The sequence below is a fragment of the Rhineura floridana genome, chromosome 1 (genome assembly GCF_030035675.1).
Source record: "Rhineura floridana isolate rRhiFlo1 chromosome 1, rRhiFlo1.hap2, whole genome shotgun sequence".
NCBI classification, from domain to species: Eukaryota; Metazoa; Chordata; class Lepidosauria; order Squamata; family Rhineuridae; genus Rhineura; species Rhineura floridana.
The window spans coordinates 112,484,005-112,508,977 of NC_084480.1; the positions used below are offsets into that span (position 1 = coordinate 112,484,005).

A 24,973-nucleotide genomic window follows, 5' to 3' on the forward strand; every position below is an offset into this window, starting at 1 on the left:
TGAAACGAATGCTGATGAAACTTAGAGGAAAGCACAAAAGCAGAACTACAGCTCAACGTCAAAAAGACTAAAGTAACGACAACAGATGATTTATATAACTTTAAAGTTGACAATGAGGACATTGAACTAGTCAAAGATTATCAATACTTCGGCACAATCATCAACCAAAATGGAGATAATAGTTAAGAAATCAGAAGAAGACTAGGACTGGGGAGGGCAGCTATGAGAGAACTAGAAAAGTTCCTCAAATGCACAGATGTATCACTGAACACCAAAGTCAGGATCATTCAGACCATGGTATTCCCGATCTCTATTTATGGATGTGAAAGTTGGACAGTGAAAAAAGCAGGTAAGAGAAAAATCAACTCATTTAAACTGTGGTGTTGGAGGAGAGCTTTGTGGATACCATGGACTGCGAAAAAGACAAATATTTGGGTGTTAGAACAAATTAAACCAGAACTGTCACTAGAAGCTAAAATGCTGGAACTGAAGTTATCATCCTTTGGACACATAATGAGAAGGTATGATTCACTAGAAAAGACAATAATGCTGGGGAAAACAGAAGGGAGTAGAAAAAGAGGAAGGCCAAATAAGAGATGGATTGATTCCATAACAGACCTGAACTTACAAGATCTGAACAGGGTAGTCCATGACAGATGCTCTTGGAATGCTGTTTGTTGGTTCACATGAAGGGAGCAGCAAAGGAGTTATTCATTCATAGTTCAGCTTACTACAAGGCTCATTCATACCTTTGTTTATTAAACAATGGTATGATTGTCAAAACTAGCCGAATTAAAATGATAAAAGCTGTCTCCACTTTTAAAATGTTATAGAAGTTGTTATTATTGTTGTTTTATTGCCATTAGTGGTAGCAGTATTATTATTATTATTATTATTATTATTATTATTATTATTATTATTATTCATGACCCTGTAACAGAAATGTCCTGAAAACAGAGGCACACAAAGATATAACAAAGACAATTCTACTCTTACTCTTTTCTTTATGGAACTAGGAAACCTTTAAGGAAGCTAGTGATTTGTTACTCCTCTTGCACAAAACCTGATCATAGGTTCTGTTCAACTAATGCTTGTAAACTGTGCCTCTACATCTGCCATATCACTTACTGGGATGCCAATTCTTTATTTGCTTGAAAATATATGACTCAAAACACAGTTTCTTTAAGTTATGGCATTTACCCATGTACAACAGTTTCAACTGTATCCCTTTCTTGTGAAAAAAAATACTGCAACTATCTTACTAGCTGATCAAGCCCAACACTAAATACATTTGCAAGTCTACAGAAACTCTGTATTGCACATCAATTAGTATCAACTGTATTTTATAGCTGTCAAAGTAGCCAACAAAGCAAGGAACTTAGGTTGCATATTTCCATGCTAAAGAAGGTCCTGGTAAACACACACTGAAAATTTGGCTGATCATATTTAACAGCTCATTTATCAGAATAAAGACTCAAAGGAATATTCTTTGCTCCTCTTAAAGTGAGTGGGAGTTTGATGTGGGCATGGGGAGCAGAAAATAGTATTTGTACCCTTTGATGTTTGAATTGCTAATTGGGGTGCTTCCCAAAGTAATTTTCAGCATCAGATGTTAAAATGAACAAGAATATTTAGAACTCTGTTTTAAGAGCTATTAACATGAACCATTGTATAAAGGAAAGACAAATGTGTTGCCTTTCAGATGCTTACAGATGGAATGAAAGAGAAAAGTAAAAAAAGGAGGGAAACCTCATATTCTGCACAAAAAACGTTTAATAAAAATGCAACAAACAAATGAAGGAATAAAGAACCATACACCTTGACATGCCACAACTCATAGTATATGTTTGTGCTATGAGTTTGTCCATGTTCTAACGATAAAATGATCCTGTAATCAATGTACATGAATATATCACTCTGCACACCTGGAAAAGGTGCTTTGCACTTTGCTTTGGACTGCCTTCAAGTAATTTCCGACTTATGGCGACCCTATGAATAGGGTTTTCCCGGTAAGCTGTTTTCAGAGGTGGTTTACCATTGCCTTCCTCTGAGGCAGAGAGGCAGTGACTGACCCAGGGTCACCCAGTGAGCTTCATGGCTGTGTGGGATTCAAACCCTGGTCTCCCAGGTCATAGTCCAACACTCTAACCACTACACCACACTGGCTCTCTTACCCCAGTATAACCATGGTAAAGTTCATCTCTGTCCTTAAGATTCTTTCAGACACTATTTGTTTGATGCCAAAAACCATCCTATATTTAAGGTTGACAGTACTGATCGCATCAACCGTCTGGTTAAACATCTGGAGAATAGACAGTTTACTAGCCAGATCACATAAGGGTCATACAAAATCTGTTTAAAATATAAAATGCATTTCCAGCTGCAACTGCACCATTAATCATTAGAAATCTAAACCTTGGCATGTCTGAAAACCCTATCGCAATGGAAGACCTCTTTTGACTGTCAAGAATGCAGTCTCAGGCAAGGGTTTTTCCCATTGTTGTTGTGCCTTCAAGTTGATTACGACTTATGGCAACCCTATGAATCAGCGACCTCCAGTAGCATCTGTGATGAACCACCCTGTTCAGATCTTGTAAGTTCAGGTCTTTGGCTTCCTTTAGGGATTCAATCCATCTCTTGTTTGGCCTTCCTCTTTTTCTACTCCCTTCTGTTTTCTCAGCATTATTGTCTTTTCTAGTGAATCATGTTTTCTCATTATGTGTCCAAAGGATGACAACTTCATTTTCATCATTTTAGCTTCTAGTGATAGTTCTGGTTTCATTTGTTCTAATACCCTTTTTTTTTTTTTGCAGTCCATAGACAGTTAAAAACATGCTGTTAATTTAAAATCATAATTTCAAATAGCCATTTCCTTTTAAACAAACTAAATTATGGCCTAAATGATCTAGACCAGGCATGGGAAACCTTTTATTTAGTATTTATTTATTGTATTTCTATTTGCACCCTCCCTTCAGCCAAAAAGGCTCCCAGAGTGGCTTACACAAATCAGTTACAGTAGGGCTCCACTCATACAGTGGGTTATGTTCCGTACCCCCGCTGAAAAGCAAAAACAGCTGAAAAGCAGAACTCATAGAATAGAATGGTGTGTGACGCCCGAAAACCGCTGTAAAAGCGGAACAAGCGTAGTATGAGTGGGGCTTTCATCTAAGTGAGACCGCCACATTAGCGAAGTGCCGTAAAGCAGGGCCCTACTGTATTTCAAGACAGTCCCTACCTGCAGGCTTACCATTTAAACACATACATACACACACATACACACACATACACAACACAAAAGGGGAGAGTGCAGGGAGGGAAGAGGATAAAAGCAAACTCAGGGACTTATTTTTCCCTCCAAAGGCTTTATACTATCATATCTTTCCAGGAGCTGCATGCCAGGAAACAGGTTCAGAGGAGGGCAACAAGGATGATTAGGAGACTGGAAACAAACTCTATCAGGAGAGACTGAAAGAACTGGGCACATTTAGACTTAAAAAGAGAAGACTCTGTGGAGATATGATAGCACTATCCAAGTACTTGAAAGGATCTCTTCTCAATCATCCCAGAGTACAGGACATGGAATAATGGGCTCAAGTTAAAGGAAGCCAGATTTCAGCTGAACATCAGGGAAAACCTTCTGTTAGAGTGGTACGACAATGGAACCAATTACCTAGAGAGGTGGTAGGCTCTCCAACACTGGAGCATTCAAGATGCTTTAATTTGGATTCCTGTACTGCACAGGGGATTGGACACGAAGGCCTTATAGGCCCCTTCCAACTCTACTATTCTGTGATTTTATAATTCTACCAGTCTAACACTGACTACAACTCCTTTAAGCTTGTAAAGATCTAGAAGCTTAATTAAAAGCTACATAATTAGTTCTTAACAAAAAGCTACTTCGAGTTCTTTAGTCATGCAGAGTTAAACATTAAGAATATTTTAAACTATGAAGGGAGATTACCTGACCTTTCAGCAATATCATAGACTCATTTTTTAGGTTAGATTTTAATTTTAAGGTGTAGATAAAACTAAGGACACAAACTGCTATTTATGCCAGGCTGAGGGAAGGTGGCAATGGTGGATCCTTGGCTGAGCCAGCTGGTTCCCAGCTCAGCCAGGGGTCTGTTGGGGAAGCCCAGCCCGGCAGAAAGGGAGCTGGTGGTAGAGAGGGATGCCCCCAAAATGGGGCATTCTGGGGGGTATCGGAGAAGAGGCCGGGGGGAAGAACTTAGGCCACATCTAACTCGTGACTGGAGTGCTCCTTCAGATCCCGATGCAGGCGAAAGTTATGTCACGGAAAAGGTTGGTCAAAGAAAATAGTTACAATGGAAATCAATGGAGAGCGCTGACTCCCCAGTATTTGTGAGAGCCCACTTCCCCTTTCTGGTCCCTGCATGCAACTCATGGCTGAGCTGGCGTTCAGCTGGCGCAGGGGCTTCCAAATGGCAATTGGATGCCATGGACCTTCCCATCAGCTCCTGTTGCGCTGACTCCCCTTCCACCAGCTTCCCCTGAGTTGGATTGCTCTTTAAGTGTGAAAATAGGTCTAGATGTAGCAGGTGAGTCATCTGTTCTGACTGAACACCCCCAGAATTGCAAACTTCCACATACTGTTTTTAGAAACTAAACTCAATTAGCATAATTTACTACAAAGGAACATGGGATAGACAGAGAAATATATTTAAGGTTATCTATGAGAAACTCATGTTTAAAAAAACAAACAAAAACCCAATGGAGACTGAAAGCATACCAGCAGAACATGCAAATAAGCTAATACAAGATATTGATTCCTCAGATGGTTGGAACCATGGAAGAATGACACAAGGGCAATAAAAGTAGAACTGAAGCCAACACTTCAGCCTACTAAAATATCAAACAAAACTCTTATCTTAATTTTGCCAAAGACAATTCTATGTATAAATAGATATCATAAAACAATTTTTCTGTGTACTTGACCTGCAGAAACTAATTTTCTAAATGTATCTGATCTTTGGCCAACTCTCTTAGTGATCTCATGGGTTACTTGTAGGGCAATGGTGCACAGAAGGTTTATCTCTGTGGCAGCCCACATTTATATAACTTCCTTCAAATTAAGATTAGATTGCTCCCCACTTTGGCAGCATTTATGCACCATTTTAAACATTCTTTTTTTTTAATATTTTTTATTCAAATTTTCAGAAGACAAACAAAACAAAGTCAAACAACAAAAACATAATAATACAATAAAAAATCTTCTTGACTTCCGATTTGTCGCAGATCAGCTATAAGTATATAATATATATCAAACCTGTCCATTAATACATACAAGATCACTTTTCTCCATAGGCTATCTTAATTAATCGTCAAATCCCATTATCATCATTTCATTTTTATCTTTCAACAAAAAGTCTAAGAGAGGCTTCCATTCCTTAAGAAATATATCTGTCGATTTTTCTCTAATTAAGCATGTCAATTTATCCATCTCTACTAAGTCCATTAACTTCAATAACCATTCTTCCATTGTTGGTGTTGATTCCATTTTCCATTTTTGTGCATATAATAATCTTGCTGCCGTAATCATATATAATATTATTCTTCCATTTTAAACATTCTTATTTCACCAGGCATTTGGTGGTTAATTGCTTGCTGTGTCCTGATCTCCTGATCTACTAAGCAGGCAGGAGATGATTCAAGTAAGGGGGAGATCAGTAGTCTCAGGGTTCCAGAAAAACAAGGCAAGGCAGGATCAACACCCTGGAGAGGAACCCAGGTGTGGATTCCAGGAACCACAGCTAGTGATTCTGCTAATTGTTGTTTTATGATTCTATATACCTGTATGGCTTTAAGAACTGTTGCTGGTTGCCCAGACTCTGATTAGGAAGAAAGGCAGGGTATAAGAACAATTATGCTGCTGCACAATTGTTGGAAGGTCCTTTAGTTTCCAGTGACTGGCAATTTGTTAAGCAAGCAACTGTAAGGAGGTAAATGATCACCAGATCTTTACAAATATAGTGGTTTCACTCCTGCTACTGAGTCTATATCTGTCACCCAACATTTCATATAACTAGTTTTCTCACAGGTTTGTCGGATCATCTGATACATACCTGAAACCAGTTTTTCCCCAAAACATCATATTATTTTATTTTGTTATTTCAACATGACAATTTATAACAAATTAATTTTTTAAAAAGAAAAAAATTAAAAAGGAAAAGAAAAAGAAAAAAACAAACAGACCTAATTTAAATTAATCTGCAACTATAAATTACAATCAGGAGTGGGTACAAACATAACTCTATGTACATTGTGAAAAGATTTTTTCAGTCTTAATAATTTCGAACATTACAGGTTTCTAAATTACCTTACTGATTTCATAGAATCATAGAATAGTAGAGTTGGAAGGGGCCTACAAGGCCATCGAGTCCAACCTCCTGCTCAATGCAGGAATCCAAACCAAAGCATTCCCGACAGATGGCTGTCCAGCTGCCTCTTGAATGCCTCCAGTGTTGGAGACCCCACTACCTCTCTAGAAATGGTTCCATTGTCGTATGGCTCTAACAGATAGGAAGTTTTTCCTGATGTCCAGTTGAAATCTGGCTTCCTGCAACTTGAGCCCATTATTCCATGTCCTGCACTCTGGGACGATCGAGAAGAGATCCCGGCCTCCTCTATTTATTCCATGTATTCAGAGAATCAGACTTTATAATTGATTATCTGACCCCATTTCTTCTTTCCCTTTTCCATTTACCCAGTTACCACAACGTTCTGTTCATCTGTGCCATATTTCTACATAGACCGAGGATATTGGGTACCTGTGTGTATGTATAAGAAATAAAGTCCTGCCATATTGCTAAGAATTGATCTTGTGTAGTTTGTCCCCTAGATGCCCAGTTTCATAGATTTTAGGATTGAATTATAAAGTGGGACTTGAATAGCAAAAGCGACAATGGCACCTGCTGCAATACCATAACACTTGCTGCTCCTTCTGGAGAAAGCTATGCAATTTAATAAACTGGAACAGACCTAATGAGCCCTCACTGTTCTGTGCTTGAATTTTATTGTGGCATTTGATCTGATCAAACAAGCTTAAATCTACTAAAATTGTTACTATGTCAAGGTTTCAAATGGTGTCTATCAAATTTTGGGTTAAATTTGAGATGAAATGTGAACCACTCTAATGAAGAGGTCCAAGAAATTAGGATTCAGTTCTACTGGCACCATGTTTCTAAAGCACTCTTATTGGTTCCATGTTTGTAAAGTAGCCATTGTAACAGATTCCTGGTAATCCATATTTCTCCATCGAAATCAATGCAAGAAGAGGGATATGTGGAAATAATCTAAATATATCCATTGTCTGTCCTCCTCTCCTAAATTCCACAGTGTAGATCAATTGAGTAGCTTATTGTAACATAGATCTCCAGCTTTTCTTATCAGCATTTCTAAATGTATTTTGATATGTCTTTTGAGCCAAGAAGTGTGTTAGAACATTTGAGAAGTGTGAAAGCCAATGAATAACTAAGTTATGATCAGCGCATTAGTCTGGGAGACATGGATCACATCAATGTGTACTGGAATTCACAAAGAGCAAATTCCTCACGCATACCTAATTTTCATTAGATATTTCATAAAGCAGAAAGCTCCTAACCATTAGCTTCAGTCAGCAGACCATTCTAGGCTATTAACCAGCAATTCACCTAATAAAAGAATGGTTGATGAACAATGAAAAAAATATGAATGAGTGTATTTGATCAAATATCTATTTAGTTATAGTGAAACTAAAAATAAATTTGTAGGAGCTCTATGGCAAATAGCTGAACATTTTCGCACATGAAAAGTGCATAGAATGAAAGTACCTAGAGAAAGTGGCGCTGTAGTGACAGGCTCCACTCCCAATATATGTACTTCCAAGGTCCCCGGATATGCACAAGGAGCCCATACACATACAGCTGTATATGCAAGGATCTTTTTAGGGAACAATATAAACATACATATGCCTGAAGGTACCCTGCTACTCTCCATACACATTTGTTGTACCCATGTATTTGTTGTACCCATGTATTAGAAGTGTCACAGAGAGATAGGTTTGTGATTGATGTTCTGACTGCATGTTGACTTGCCTGCACAGTGAGAAAGTTGCAAACATCACATTTTATTATTATTATTATTATTACTACTACTACTACTACTACTACTACTAAGGAATTTTTTTGGGATAAATTAAGCCTATTCAAAGGTTATCGGCTCTAACACAACCAAAATAAAACCAGAGTATTAGTGCTTAAAATTGAAAATGTCACCGAGCAGCTTTTGAACTAACTAGTAGAGAAAACCCAACAGGAGCTTAGAAACACCCATAGGAATGATGAATTGAATTGTTCTCAAACAGAAGACAAAATGTAGCAAAGCTTTGTTCCTGGCTAAAGCTTGTATTAAATGAGAGAGCTTAACCACAATCCCAGATTTAGATAACATGCTAAAACAAACCTTGGCTAAACTCAGTGTAGTGCAGGGGTAAAAAGACTTTGGAGGAGCAAAGTAGCTGCAACTTCCTGTTCACACAGTCCCAGCAAGCCATAACTTGATTTACTGTTACATGCAAACTGGACCATTGTCATATGTGCTTAAAATCAAATTCCATTAAGTATAATTAGAACTACTTCCTTCTACGAGATTTAAATACGAGCGGACAACCATGAATCTTAACCTGGCAGCCCCAATACAGAGCCTGGTATATCTCTTTTTTTTATCATTAATTTTTATTCAAATTTTCAAAGACAAGAAACAAAACAAAACAAAAACAATTAAACAATAAAATAAAATGTTGACTTCCGATTTGTTGCAGATCAGTTATAAGTCTACAATATATAACAATCCTATCTCTAAAATTATATTATAAAATCACTTTCCTCCAGTAGTTATCTTAATTAATCATCAAATCTCATAAACATTATTTTATTCTTTCCACAAAAAGACCAAGAGAGGTTTCAATTCCTTGAGAGATATATTTTTCAATTTTTCTCCAAATAAACATATCTGTCATGGCCCCGTCAGAGGACTCCTCAGATGAGGACGACTCGGGAGTAACAGCAGCAGACCCAGGAGCAGCAGGAGACACGGAGGAGCCTCCTGAGAATCCAGCTCCTTCTGCCCCTCAGCTGCAGAGCACCCCAGATACAGCAGAGGCCCTGCAGCCAGACACAGACAGTGAACAGGATACTCCCCCCTCACCTGCAGAACGTAGACAGCAGAAGGTCAGGCAGAAGAGGGGCAGGCCTGTCTCCTTAAGGCCCAAACGCTGAGGGCTCATACCTGCTGTCAACCTTGCTCTTTATAAGGCACACCTTGGCTGCAGCTTGTTGCTGACTGCAACGTCAGGCGTGGCTTGTGTGTTCCTAGTTTCCTGGCACCCTCTTTCGGACTGACCCCTTGGCACTTGATCCCAGACCTCTACTGACCTCACTTCTGGACTCCTGACTTGGCAAGTACGCTTCGGACAAGCCTGGCCCTTATCAGCTCCCCTCCTCCTAGACCTGGCAGATTTATGACCAGACTGCCGGCTAAGGACTTTGCTTCCCTGCCAACCACCCAGGAATTTCCAGCCCCCCACCGGCACTGCTGACGCAGTGTAGAGCTGACAATATCGCTTAATCCATCTAATTCAAATCTGTTAGGCCCAATAATTTCAATAGCCATTCTTCCATTATCTATATTAATTCCATCTTCCATCTTCAATAATCCTATTAAGTCCAGTAATTTCAGTAGCCATTCTTCTGTTATCAGTATCCCATAATAATATTGTTGTCATAGCCATAGTCCAAGCAAACATATCAATTAATCCATCTCGTCAAATCTGCCAAGTCCAATAATTTCCACAACCATTCTTCCATTATCAATATTAATTCCATCTTCCATCTTCAATAGTCCTGTTAAATCCAGTGGTTTCAGTATCCATTCATCCATTATCAGTATCCCATGATGATCTTGCTGTCATAGCCATAGTCATATAACAAGAGTCTGATGGGAATTTCCCCCATCACAAATATGTCCTTGCCATCAATTCTGAATATGTTGTTGAAATATTGTTGTAAAGTCACATCTCTGCTCTGGGTGCATCTCTGCTCTGTCACATATTTGTAGTTAATTCCATAACTTTTTTCTATGTCAAGCCCCATCACATCATTCCAGTCAAGAATTCTGAGTATGTTGCTGAAATATTGCTGCAAAGTCATATCTCTGTTCTTCTTTTTTACAAAATGTACTGGCTCATTTCTTAAGAGTTTCTCCACTGTCACATATCTGTAGCCAACTCCATAGATTTTTTCTATGTCAAGCTCCATCATATCATTCCAGTCCAGAAAATTATCCAAGACATTGATCTTTACCACCAAAATCTTCATTAATTTCTTCAGAGACAACGTTGAATTCCAAACAGTAAACTTTATTTCTAACATCCATAAACTCCAAATCTTTTTCCAATTTCACATTTGTTCCAATCTCCAGGGCTTGTAGCTTCCCTATCCCATCAAACTCCTCTCTCACAGAATCCATTGTTTCTTTAAGCTCCTGCATCATTTTGTTAAATTCAATTTTCATCTCCTGTCTACCCTGTCTCAGGGTTTGTTTCGTTATCTCAATCTCAGCCATTATTTTCTGAAACATAATTTCTTCCATGGTCTCAATCACTTTCCTGGTTGTCTTTCTTAAAACCACAGAAACGAAAATTATTTCAGCCACAATTGGGTTAATGTTCCAGGCTTGCTTATATCAGTGTAGACATTACAGCCTGCCTTATCTCTATGTATTCAGGAATACAAAAACAAACTTAGTTCCCAACATCAAAACAATTAGTGGCGTCGTTTTTGTTCCCCCCTCCTCGAAATCCCTCTTCCGTTGGTATCTTTAGAATGCACCTCCAGGACAGCTTTTTGCGATAAAAACAAAGATAAGCTTTTTCGATTTCTTTCCTCCTTAATTTCGTTAGTGAAAGAGAAAAGCCATAAACTCACCTAGAAGTTCTTCACAGCTGATTCATTGACAAATCTCTTTTTTGCTACACCAATTTAAACCAAGTAAAAAAAGAAAATAGAAAGAAGGATGCTTATCTGCCTGTTGAAGTCCGTTTTTCTTTAAAGAAAAGATAAACGTGTCGCTGTAATCAGCAAGAGCTTGATGAAAGTCCGTCCGGCATTGCAGTTTGAACCTTCTCTCATAAATAAATGAAATCCAGTCCTCCCCACAAAAACAGGCTTTATGGTTTATCTCTACGTTTCTCCCTGACCGGGAGAAAATCTTTACCAGTCAAAAAGAACGTTGTGACTGATTTTAAAGCTGAAAAAGCTTCTTCTGAGACAAGAGCTCGTCTCAGAGGCAGCACAGGCAAAGCAACCCTTCCCGGAAGTCAGAGCCTGGTATATCTCATAATATATATTTATGTTTTGTTTCTGTTTTTTAAATTGAAATACATTGACTTGAAACACGTTTTCATTATTCTATCCATGTTGACTTCATGCTTTCACCAATGCTCCATTTCACAAGAAGTTCAGAAAATAATGCTACCATTACCTGGAAACATTTCATATCCTTGCAGGCCCACTATAGTAATTTGATAGTAAATCATTTTAACGGAATATTCTAAGTCGCACTGAAACTTTTCCACAATATGATTTATATGTTTGTAGGAGAAGGTGAGGAAATCCCATTTATGACTGAACTGGTGAATAGTGACTTTATTAATGCTTTTTTGCAACAAAGATTAATGGGAGAGTAGTAAATCAGCTTCACCATTTGATGTTAGTTTACCTAAAATAAAATCTATCTTAATAAGATCTAATGCCATGCATAAAACCCCATACTATTCATTAAAAAGGAGTTTTGGTAGGCTGCTTTAATCTTAGCTGCTAAATTCCCTTACCCTGGCAGGGCAAATAACTTGCCTTGGTGTATGCATTAATACACATCCATTGAGTCTGAAATTTGGATTTCTAAAAGAAATTGTCCACATTTGGACTTTAGTTCATGTGTGTTAACTCTACATAGGAAATACATTTATTCTGATGACTGTAGAAAATTGCACTGAATACCTTCAACTGATTATGAACATGCACATTGTTCATGTTCATGAAACCAGCACCAACACAATGCATAGACCACTGCACATATCAGAAGGTAAAGGTAAAGGTGTCCCCACACTTGTAGTGCGAGTTTCCAACTCTTCGGGTGAACTCCGGCTGCGAGCAGAGCTTTGGCTGCGTTGCCGCCGCTTACCATGGAGAAAAGCTCCCAAAAAGAGGAACTTTTTCTGCTTGGTGTATTTGTTCCTCTCTGTAGTAGATAAGAAAGGATTGGGATATGAAAGTGTTGTCCACAGTTTCTGTTTCCAAATATTACCAAATAATTGGCAATGGACTACTGATTAATTGGTGTTTGCAATATTTAAGTGATACAGTGATCCCTTTGCTTAGGAAATTCCTTAGGGAATCCAATATTGCATGAGTGGACATCTGCTCACATAATGGGACTTCACCTTCCTGTCATCCCCACTGCAGCCAACAACATACCCAAAATCTACTCTGTAGGTTTCTTCAACTTTCTGGAACAGATTTTAACAGGAAGCTGAAGTTTCATTATGCAAATGGAAGTTTGTTTCACTCATGCATGGACAATCTAACAGAAGCTCTGCATCAATGGAATGGCATTCTTAAGACATGAGATAAGACTCAAATCTTTCTATATGCTGATCTGAACAGGGCCATTCAAGCAAAACGCCAATTTAACAAGAATGCAAGGTCTGGTGTGTACAACATATTACAGGGGGAGGTTATTTCTGGCCTTGGCCAGATGCCTTCATTTGTGGAATGGGGGGTGATTAATCAAAGGTATTTTGTTGGGAAAGTATTTTCCTAACTTTATTAGATGTATTCTTCAATTTTGTTCCTGACTGGTTCTGGCATTCATACACATTTAATTAATTTTGCTGCCACTTCCAGTACTCTAAAGTAAACACATTCTTCATTTCAACAAACTTTCTTGCCATCATAATGGTGTACTTGATAAGACATTTAGTTTCTGATAAACTAGAACACTGATCACTGATCACTAGAAAACTGAATCACTTTTATTTCCCCCCTGTATTCTTCAGTCACCTTATCAAGATATTAACAATGGATGAGTCTGTTCATCCATTAGCAAATACTATGCTAATAAGAAAAGTTCCAATATGCTTACCATTATCATGTTGATTTGGTTCAGCCATGAATCAAACATTCTAGACTATGTGAGGTTTCCAAAGTCAGCTCCATGCAGAATGCATTGAAGTCATTTGGGGCCACATTCTAGTGCAAGCCAATGGCAAATAACATTTCAGGAAAGGGAGAAAACAACAGACATTCCAGTAACACAAACAGTACATACATGTGTTAAAAAAACCCACTTAATTTTTCTTCTAGAGCAGGGTTTCTTAACCTGGGGTCATGGATTTCAGGGGGTCCATGAACTTGGATGGGGAAAAAATTACATCTTTATTTTCACTAACCTCTAACTGAAATTTAGCATTTCCTTCCATTATGAATGTAGGCAACAAAGCACAGTAGTATTAGTAGTATCTGTGACTTTGTCACCAATAGAAATCACATATATTTTCATATCACATTACAGTTGTTGCAGATATCTTGAAATATTGTTTACGTTCATCACTACTTCAAAATTACAGTAGTCATTAGACCCGCCACTAGATCGCACGTGATCACAATCTTCCTGTCTACAGATGCTCGTGCAACGTAGCTGGCCAACTATCGGGCAACTCTGCACCTAGTAGTCGTTCAGCCACCAAATGGTGAAGTCGCATGTTTTCACATTGGTGACCCAGGCAACTACATTGCTTTCCAGTATTCCCTATCTACAATTGTTTGTTGATCAATACATGGAAGGAGGTGAGTGGTGTTCATTGTTTGTTAAAAGTTTTGAAAAACCGGACAGTTCAAATGAGAATTCTTAACTCTCCGTAAGGCGGTGCGGCCTTTTGTAACACGGATAGGCATGCAGGCTATGAGTGTAGACCAGGCAAGCTCAAATACATTTGACAGTTGAGATATTATTAATTTATTTATTATTTATTTTATTTATTGTACTTATATACTGCCCATAGCCGAAGCTTTCTGGGTGGTTTACAGTAATTAAAAACATTAAAACAAATACACAAATTTAAAAACACATCTTTTAAAACAATTTAAAACACAATTTAAAAATTTAAAACAATTAAAAAAATAACTGTTGAAGTGTGTTATTTAAAGTAACTTCTTATTATTGCTAACAGATTGCACAGTAATACGGGCCATGCACAGTGTTGTAAGTTCTGTGAGTAGCAGAGGTTCTTTCTTTTATTTGTTTTTCTCTTTGTACTCCCTTTTTGTACACTGTCTGTGTTATGAAGTAAAGGTATGCACACATAGTATGTTGTACAAGTAGTATTTGTGTATTATTATTCCATGAAAATACTGTACATTTTAAAAATAACTTTGCGAGAAAACTGCAAACGATATCAGAAATGAGAACCATTATTTCTAGGAAGATACAGAAAGCCACACAACTCCACGCACAACAACATCCGAATTCCAGGAAGGACACGACTCCTGAGCTACTGCTGTAATCTGTGTGTCTATCCGAGGGTTAAAAGCCATTACAAGTGTTAACTCTTTGGATAAATTGTAAAACATGTCTTATTTTACTTACTTGTCATACAAATTTCTTGAATATCTTACACTTTACTTAACAAATTATTTATTTCTATACACATTTATCAAACAAATTACTTAAAAACCATTCAAAAATATTGAGTGGTTTTAAAAAATGTCAAGAAGCAGGTCTCTGAATCACATTTTTAAAAAGATTTTGTCAAGAAATGGGAGCAGAATATGAAGTGCTTCTCTACCACACAGAAGTTTGCTGGCTTTCAAGAGGACAAGTGTTGAAGCACTTGTTCGAACTAAGGGCAGAAGTTTCCCTTTTTCTGAAAGGAAAAAAAAACCCACTTTGAAAGAAAGGATTTTATCCATGGGTTGGCTTACCTGGCAGATATTTTTAACCATATGAATGAGATAAATCTTTCAATTCAAGGTCCTGAAGTCACCATTATGGATGCTACTGAAAAATTACAAGCTTTCTTGGCTAAGCTACCGATACGGAGAAGAAAGTGGAGGCCGACATCCTTGCAAACTTTCAAATGCTGAAGGAAGTGCTTTGCCAAGATGGAGTTGAGATACAAAATTCTCTGTCAATTTCTTTGAAAAGAGAAATCTGCAAACACCTGAAAACACTTCAGAACTCTTTCAAACGTTATTTCTATCTTGATGGCATTAAAGTTGAACCATGAATCCGCAATCCTTTTCTTTCTGATATAAACTGTATCGAAGATGTCGATCTAGCCAAAGATGAATTCATGGATCTTAGGACAAAAAACTTACTACAATTAACTCAAAAAGCCTTGGAGAATTCTGGTGTTCCTTGAGAGAAGCCTATCTTCACCTTGTAGTGAGCTATGGAAGATTCCATTTGCAACAATATAACTTTGCGAATTGGGATTTTCAACACTTGTAACCATCAAAACAAAAAATTGAAATCGATTGGATGTCCAGCATGACATGCATGTTGCCTTGTCAAAGACCACCCCACAGTTTAATGTTCTTATTCAAGCTAAGCAACAACAGCCTTCACACTGATGTCTTTAAAAAATAAACTTTAACTTGCCTATATTTTAAATGTATTGTTTTGTTATTTAATGCGTTAATAAAGAAGCACATATATTACTATATCACAAATTTGTTTTTTCAATATTTTGATAAATGTATTTCAATATAATTGGTTTCTTTTGTAATCCTATGCATTTTATTTTATGTATTTAAAAACATTATTCTGAGAAGGGGTCCATAGGCTTCACCAGACTGCCAAAGGGGTCCATGGCACAAAAATGTTAAGAACCCCTGTTCTAGAGAGATGTAACAAACAAGATTCACATTTAAAAAATCTCTATATATAGTTTGTGCCCCTACTTCTCACATGAAGACTATTTTAGATATAACAATAACAATCTAAGTCTTACACAAGAACAAGCCCTTATATCTACACTAAAATAGTTTATCATCTTGTGCAACAAGAACATATTGCAATCCCTTGGCAACGTATTTCCATTGATTTGGTTCTTTTTTCCCCTCCCCAATATTGGATGCTTACTTGCCCAACAGATACTTTGGAAACAATGTGGGAATGGGGCATTTCCATCACAATTCCTAACTGATCCAACCAACGTTTATCTTGATATTCTGACCCAGCAGGCTTATTGATCTTACTTTGCTTGACATTTCTTCATCAAATATGAACTAGAGCTGTGCCAAATTTTCACCCATAAAAATATTTTGGGTGAAAGATGGGGGATGGATGGGTAAGAAATTTCACAACTTCGGTGTTTTTTGTTTTGTTTTGAACAGAGGCTTCATTCTGAGGTGATTCCAGACACTCAGGGAATAAGATAATCACAACTTCATACAGCCCTGTTTGACTAACAACATCACAAAGCCAAAGAAAAGTGATAGTAATGTCTCCTGGCCTGAATGGGTACATATTTTACCATGTTTCACAGCACCTTCATTGAAACGGAGCATGTTTTGCAAAGGCAAACTTTTTTGTTTTGCTTTCCTTTTTTTTTTTTGTTAAACTCTCCCTGCCCCAATTTCAGCTCAGATGCACCCAGAATATTGCTCCCCCTCCATCCAATCAATTTGGACCATGTAATAACCAATATTGATTTTTACCAGACTTTACCTCTCCAGGGCAAAATAGTATGAACAATGTTAGAGTATGTAGCTACTGTGGTTCAAAAACTAGACCTGTTTGACTTTATGTTCGCCTTTTCTGTGTAATTAATTCCGCTAGGGCAAAAATCTTTTCTAGCTTTTGGCAGTTTTGAGAGCATTATTACCTACATAGTACTTCCCTCCATTCGCTTCACCACACAATTTGGAATGTCCTTCTGGATCAAACCTCATTTGGTGTCTGCAGAGTGGAACAGATATTACTCCAGTGAGGTTATCTCTGTTGTGAGTTTAGAATGTGTATTTGATCCATAGTGGGTGAGGAATTGAGCAACAGTGACAAAAGGGTGTTTTGCAGATTTAGGAATTGCAGTTCCTACAGTTATGAGTTTTGTTTATTTCATTCCCTAGAAAGTTCCATATTACCTCTCCAACTAACAAACTTGACAACTCATTAATCATTTCTAATTATATACTGCATGGGAGGGAAATTTCTCTGTTTGTCCTGTAAAAATCAGTATGCCCATAGAATTAGTTCTTCATTATACATTTATTTCTAGTCCCTTTTTACTACCACTGGTTTTTTAAAAACAAAATCAAGTAATCTACACTTTACTATAATTGTTGTTGCTGACCAATTGTTTCAATCATTCATTTTAAAAAGAGGGAAAACCTGTTGTTTGACTAACTGTCATGAAGCTATGCTTTATTCTTTAATGTTCCTAGCACAGCTCCCCAGCAGAGACAATTTATATTATAAACAGTAAAAGTACAATTTTCACAGCAGGGAAAATAATGTTCATCTTCAAAAAGAGATATTAATAAAATGTGGCCATAATGAACATTCTAATTATGGTCACAAAGTATTTACACAGTAGTTGGTAGAAGTATGTGTCACACTTTGGAGTTTTTTTAAAAACTGTTTTTCCCTCCTCCAGTCCCTCTTCATGTGCTTTTTGTTTTGTGTGTGGTTGTGTTTGCAACACATAGTAAACCATAGTTAATGTTTTATTGTGAACAAAAAAATCCCCTCTGGTTCCACTCCTCTATTAGCACAAATGGGAGCAACAAAACATGATGCCTGGCTTAGCCTTTCATCTGAACTGGAGATAGTGGTTTATTTCACTCAACAGACAGGAAGCCAAACAGAAACATTGGTGTCACACTATGGTTTGTCTGGAGTACAACAATCCCTGATTCAGACCTAACACTAAGCCAGAGATCATGGTTTGTTACTCCCAATCACACTAGGTTAGCAGAAAAATGGGAGCCAACTGCACATTCACAATACCAGAGCTTGGAAATGTTACTTTTTTGAACTACAACTCCCATCAGCCCAATCCAGTGGCCATGCTGGCTGGGGCTGCTGGGAGTTGTAGTTCAAAAAAGTAACTTTTCCAAGCGCTGCCATTAACTATGGTTTACTGTGATATACAAACAGTCAGTTTGCATTCTGCATTTGGGCAGACATTAGCTTTTAGATAAATGAAAATACTTTTTTCTTATTTTCTGTACCTCATTTGATCAGCGACTGACTGATTGTAAAACAATAGTACATAGCTTGCTAGCCACTTGCATTGCATGTTGAAATTCAGAGTGTTACAGGCAGCTAAGTCATGTGTTTAGATGGTACTCTTGGTTAGAGAGTGTTCTCATTTCTCACAGCAACTCCAGACGTCTGGCAAATACAGCCTATCCCAGCAAAGTGCAACAACAATCCAGCTTCTTCTACTCTCTGTTCAGTGTAACAGGCAGACTATTATATTTCCTTTGCAATTAGGAATACAGTCCAAGTCAAAGGATAGCAACTAAGAATATATCAGGGAAACACAGATTAGCAATACTGTATTTTATCTTATTATTTATCTTTATTTCATTGTTTATGTATTGGAAACTTTATATTGCAGCTTTATTTTACAGTTGTCAAGGCCAAGGGCTAGCACAATATATTTACTGTTGATTGTGATTAGTTAAAAATGGGGCAGAGTGTACCATATATTATTTCTTTGCCTGTGGAAACACTTTTGGGAGATATTTGGTACAAAGGTTCACTACTTGTGCAATGTCTAGGACAAAATAGAGCAGTCATGTGGATTATTAACACTATCTCACTATATTCTTCTGCACAGGATAAAAGCATAACCCACGAGTAATTAAATAAGTCAGCCACAAGGCCTATTCAAATCTATTAATCTCAAACAGGCAAAATGGCATCCAAAGGAAATCTAATCTAATGTTTTGATTAGCCTGGTAAAAACAACCTATAAAGCCCCAAGGTTCTAAGGCAGCAGTGGGGGACTCCTGGCCTGTTTTCTTATTAAATTTATTACCCGCCCCTCACCAGCAGATCTCAGGGCATGCTAGAACAGTTTAAAATTCAATGTAAAAACAATTAAAACCCAAGCAGGGCTCTTAATTTGGCTTGAGGGACTATTTCTTCCAAACCACATTCACCTGATCCACACCTGACATCATATGCAGCAGGTAAAGACGTGGTTGCAAAGGAAAAATCAAGAGTCTTAAATTGGACTCCCAATTATCCCTTGTGTTAATTTCTACTCTGCACTCTTTCTTCACTGCCCAGCCTTCACAGGGGTCCACACACAGGAGATGTCAGAGACCACTTCCATCACAAGTATGAAGCGTGGCACAAAGATGGAAGTAGGGAACTGCTTGTACAAACAGCAGTTTATAAAGAGAATGTTAAGCAGCAGCATAGTGGCAAATTCAGAAGTGCATGTTAGTCACAATCATGCTCCCCCTTTTCTGATGCTGGGTTGAGAATGAGATCCTTGTTAATACGTTCTCTCACAACAATATGCATCCCTAGAAGCCAATAAGCATCAAAGGGGAGAGTGTTGGCTACTGAAAAGAGTCTTCTCAGCAGCTGACTCACCTCCTTTCATTCTGATCAACTCCTATCAGCAGGAAAGGACAAAGAAGCATGTTAGAAAACTCTTCTCAGTGGCTAACATACTCCACTTCCATGCTGATCGGCTCACTGGATACCCTGCTGGGACCATTTCCAAAACAGTAAGGGGTCTAAGAACCCCTGAGACACTGGACAACTACACTCCTGAGGTTAAATAAAACAAAGTCTTGTAGTGGTGAAGAGCACCATACAGAGAGCTAATTAGCCTTTCATACTACAAGGGAACTGAAGTAAATATCCATATAATCAAAAGTATTTCTAAATTAAAAGGTGCGAAAGCAAAGCCCTAAAGACCTTCATCATGGATAAGATAAACGCCATGAATATAAACTTCCTTGGATATCACTGAGTAACTACTTTGGTACAGAAATACAATGTCAGATGGACACACAAGTAATGGAGAAGCAACTCTCCTTATCTGTAAAGACTGGAAGTCAGATATAAAAGACCATCTGATTTCTGATGTTTACTACAAGTAAGTTCTCATTGGTGGATTCACAGAAATGATACCTGTGAAGGATGAAATAAAATGCATATATGGTAAGAGCACCAGATTTTCTTTAAAGTCGAAGTTTACTTTAAAGTAGGTATGATTGCCTAAGAAACAGAAGAAATCAGAACAAGATGACAAGCATGTAACTTATTGTTGAAAGAATATGTCTTCACTAAAGTGTTTCACTACATATAGCTCATCATTATGTAAATAAACCCTGTTTCTGTAGTTTTGCCAAGGTCAGTATCAACATGCTTGGGTTCTTTGACATAAATGACTGTCATACAGTATAAAATGCCAAGAGCAGCACTTTGAAAATCCAATACATCCAAAAAACCATTGAACTAAAACTGTCTTTTTTAATTCTCCTATTTTGCTACTGTTGAACTGCAGTTTTTCTGATACGTAAGAAAGGACAATTCATACATATTTTTATTAAGTAATCTGTGATCATGCTTTAACCCATCAATAGATTCACAACAGTTGTATGAAAATAGCAACCAAATGTTCATCAAATACAGCTTCTCTCCAGATTACACATACAACCTATCCTTCATAAAACAGAAGAGATTAAACCAACAGCTATGTTTGGGACAAATCCCAAGTGTAGGAAAGAAACATGTCAAAAACTTCACTCATACAACTACATAGGGTCCCACTGATTATGTCATAACTATGATGTCAACTTGATTGGAAAGAGGGCTATTTGTAGGTAAAAAACAGCTAAACACATCAGACCTTTCCTTGCTAACTGTAAGGAATTACAAATATTTTAAAATAATAATAGTAATTTGGAAGCAACTTACCACGCAACACAGTGAGTCTCGTGGACACACTTATTTCTCCAACACTGTTGGAAGCAACACATTCATAAATAGCTTCATCTCGTGGAGTCCGTAGCGGTTGTATTCTAAGAACTGATCCAGATCCATCATCAAACTCTATTACCTATTGAAGGAAACAACAGCTGTCACAGGTGTTGTTACAAATGCCTGCCTCTCAGCTAAGCCCGGGTATATCTGAAAGAGTCTCACTGGTCTAAATTCCTCTAACAAGAATATCAATGTTTGACTTCATTTAAGTAGAAAGGAGCAAATTTAAGAGTAACTCATATTTCTAAGTCGTAAGGTAAGTTGGCTTAAATAAAAAAAGGAGAGTTTTCAGATTCAGCTCACTATAAAAGTCTCGCGTGCTGGGTTGGCCTAAGTGTCATTTACTTTGACAGGGATGTAACAGGGCAGCAATGTAAGCCATGCCAAGCTGTAGATCATCCAGCTATGACAATGGTGTTTACATTCACATGACTCAGTCATTGCAGGGCACTACAGCAAAATTAATCCAAAAGTGTGATGTGTCACTCACAAACATACTGGGCCAGCTGGCAGCTATAAATTAGAAACAAATACAGCCTCCAAGGCCATTCAGCCATCACACCCACAGAATCCAGTTTTGTAACAAAGGACCCTCAGTGTATCCCAGGCCTCTAGCACTAAGAAGACATATATTCCATGACGGAAGTGGTAAGCAGGAATTAGGGTATTTTATTTATTTATTTATTTGTTTCATTTTTAAACCGCCCATAGCGAATAGCTCTCTGGGCGGTATACAAAAGGATTAAAATACAAAATATCATAATAAAAACAGCCGAACAATAATAAACACAAACAGAAACCACAGAAATATAAAAATAAACATATTAAAATGCCTGGGAGCATAGCCAGGTCTTAACCTGGCGCCGAAAAGATAGCAGCGTAGGCGCCAGGCGTATTTCTTCGGGGAGGCTATTCCACAATTCAGGGGCCACTACAGAAAAGGCCCTAGATCGTGTAACTGTCCTCCGGGCTTCTCGATGGGTTGGTACCCGGAGGAGGGCCTTAGATGCTGAGCGAAGTGACCGGGTAGGTTCATAGTGGGAGAGCCATTCCACAAGATATTGCGGTCCCACGCCGTGTAAGGCTTTATAGGTCAAAACCAGCACCTTGAATCTGGCTCGGAAGCAAATAGGTAGCCAGTGCAAATGGGCCAGAACAGGTGTTATATGTGCTGACCGGCTGGTCCTTGTCAGCAGTCTGGCTGCTGCATTTTGCACTAGCTGAAGTTTCCGAACTGTCTTCAGGGGCAGCCCAACGTAGAGCGCATTACAGTAATCCAACCTAGAAGTTACCAGAGCATGAACAACTGAGGCGAGGTCATCCCTGTCAAGATAGGGGCGTAGCTGGGCTACCAACCAAAGGTACAAACTGAAAGGATGCTGATGTGTCCTGGCACAAATTAAGCCTACGTCTCATGGATGATCAGGTCCATTGTATCCATATCGACTGGCTCCCCCTGCCATTTTTGTCTCTAAAAATTCTATCTGACTTTATTTTTTTAAAATGTAAACTAAACTTCCAATTGATTGGCCAATATCTAACTGTGATTCTGACTACAACTACAGAGCAGATGGAAGAACTGGAACTGGGAGGTAAGAGTCCAGCTAAAACCACACCGAGTTTTTACATGGCAGAGTTGGGACCACAACCCTCCTGGTTTTGCAAGAATTGTTCTGTGCTTCTAAAGCACTTAGTTTGTCAACTGTTGTAGAAATTTACAAGCATTTGCTGGGTTTTCCTTCCAACAACCATATGTCAGGCTGATACTGCAGCAATTGAATAAGGATAGTTTAACTCCATGGAGATTTCAAGGAACTAGCTGACTTCTCTTACCACCTTTTTACAAACACTGTTAATCCATATTTTCTGCCTCTAACTTCAAGGAAAAGATTTATGTTCATTCCAAACCAGGAGAAACCACAAGTTTGCCTCTGCCCTGAGATTTACTCAAATAATTTCCCCTCCCAAACAAGTTGGAAGGGGAATCCATCCAAACTTAAAGAAGTGTGTGGGTAAAAGCCAATTCAAAAGACTCAATTAAACACTCCTGGGGGAATAAATTGTGGATAATATATTTTTCAGCCTTTTATATAATATTCAGTTTACTGCAGAACTGGAAAAATGTATTCTTCCCTAGTTTTATCTGCATTTTTAAATGAAAAAATTGAAATTGAATAGACCCCGGAGCGTAATTCCAGAGGCACTGCCCCTTCACAATTTAAAAGATCATGGGAATGGAGGGAATTGGAGCTCTAGAGCATGCACACTTCATTCTCTCCTTCATATAAACTTGTCCTGTTCCCCTTTTCACAACTAAAGAACAGCATAGTCTCCCTCACATTTTACATATCTGGGGAGTGTGTGAATTGACCTTGGAGATCATGTACCCTCTCACAGGAAGCTACTAAAATGTCCAGATCTCCTTCACTGGATTATGCAGGAAGCATGGGTAAAGGAGGGGAGTAAAGGAGGAGATAAATCTCTTCTTCACCTTACTCCTCTTCTTGGCCTTTGTGGTTTATATATAATAAAAAAAAGCAGCAGCATTATGCACAAACTGTTAAACTATTTTGTAGGTCTGCACTTCTAGATCTACACTTCTTCTAGACTAATGTTGTGCCATATATCATTGAGAGCTAATAAAGCATTACATTCTGAGGCCCGCATACAAAACAAGATAGTATGGTAGCATTATTGTTTTACACCTCAAATCCAACTACTTGCGGTGTACTATCCTGTCAGGGCACACAGATGCCTGAGGGTGGTTTAGTAAGGCAGGTAGGATCAGGCTGGAGTTGTAGCACCTAGGATAGCTCCAGACATACATTTTGTTTCAACAAATTCTGTAGCTCAAGTGACACCTTTTATTATCCTTCAACCAGGCTCCATCCCTTCCTGAAAAATTGAAATCCTTAAAGGGGTAGTCCTCTGAGCTGCAGTCTAGCACTCCATCACATCTCATTCAGTTGCCACTTTGTATATTGACTGCCTCAGATAGCAGGCACTGTGGAATGTGAGATTCTGGTGTAAATGAACATATTATACATCAAAGGGGGAAAGCAGATCTTGTCGGAGAAGGGTGGGGAGTTTATGGATGAGCCAAAGAAATAAAGTTTGTACTAGCAGGCAGTAACTTGAGACAACTGATACCTGGGTCTTTGTCTTACTTCAGTTCTACATGTCATAATCCTGTTCTCAAGTAGTAGATAGGACTATGACATAGAGTGAGAGTAACAAACTAGATCATTAATGCCAGTAATATTGGTAATATCAGTAATACCAGTGGTGAAAGCCCCAGAGATGCTGAACTCAGACCCCACTACTGAGCATGACTTGGATCATCCAGGAGTTAATTGATACAACTTAGTTGACAGAGAACCAGAAGAACTATGGACTGAAGTCAGAGGCATGATCAGGGAAGAATGCAAAAAGACAATATCTCTAGTTAAAAAAAGATCCTCTGTGGCGCAGAGTGGTAAGCGGCAGTAACGCAGCTGAAGCTCTGCTCACAGCCAGAGTTCGATTCCAACAGAAGGAGGAAGTCGAATCTCCGGTAAAAGGATTTGAGGTCCACTCAGCCTTCCATCCATCCGTGGTCGGTAAAATGAGTACCCGGCATATGCTGGGGGGTAAAGAAAGGCCGGGGAAGGAACTGGCAAACCCACCCCATATATACGGTCTGCCTTGTAAATGTCGCAAGACGTCACCTTAAGAGTTGGAAACGACTCGAACTATAAGTGCGGGGACACCTTTACCTTTACCTAGTTAAAAAGAGAGAAAGACCTCAATGGATGACTGAAGAAACTCTTAAAATGGTTAAAGAGAGAAGGAAAGCAAAAGCAAAAGGAGATAGAAACACAGTCAGAACCTAAGTGCAACAATACAGCAACTACTACAT

General features: G+C 38.3%; 1 protein-coding gene across 17 annotated transcripts in view; it reads right to left on the bottom strand.

Annotated features, from left to right (window-relative positions):
• Positions 1 to 24,973, bottom strand: part of PTPRD (protein tyrosine phosphatase receptor type D) — a 2,140,456-nt gene that overhangs the window by 412,060 nt on the left and 1,703,423 nt on the right. For all 17 annotated transcript variants that reach the window (XM_061629619.1, XM_061629614.1, XM_061629634.1 and 14 more), the window contains one exon: positions 21,010 to 21,151. In XM_061629619.1, the coding sequence (XP_061485603.1) occupies positions 21,010 to 21,151 (142 nt within the window). The remainder of the gene's footprint in view (positions 1 to 21,009; positions 21,152 to 24,973) is intronic.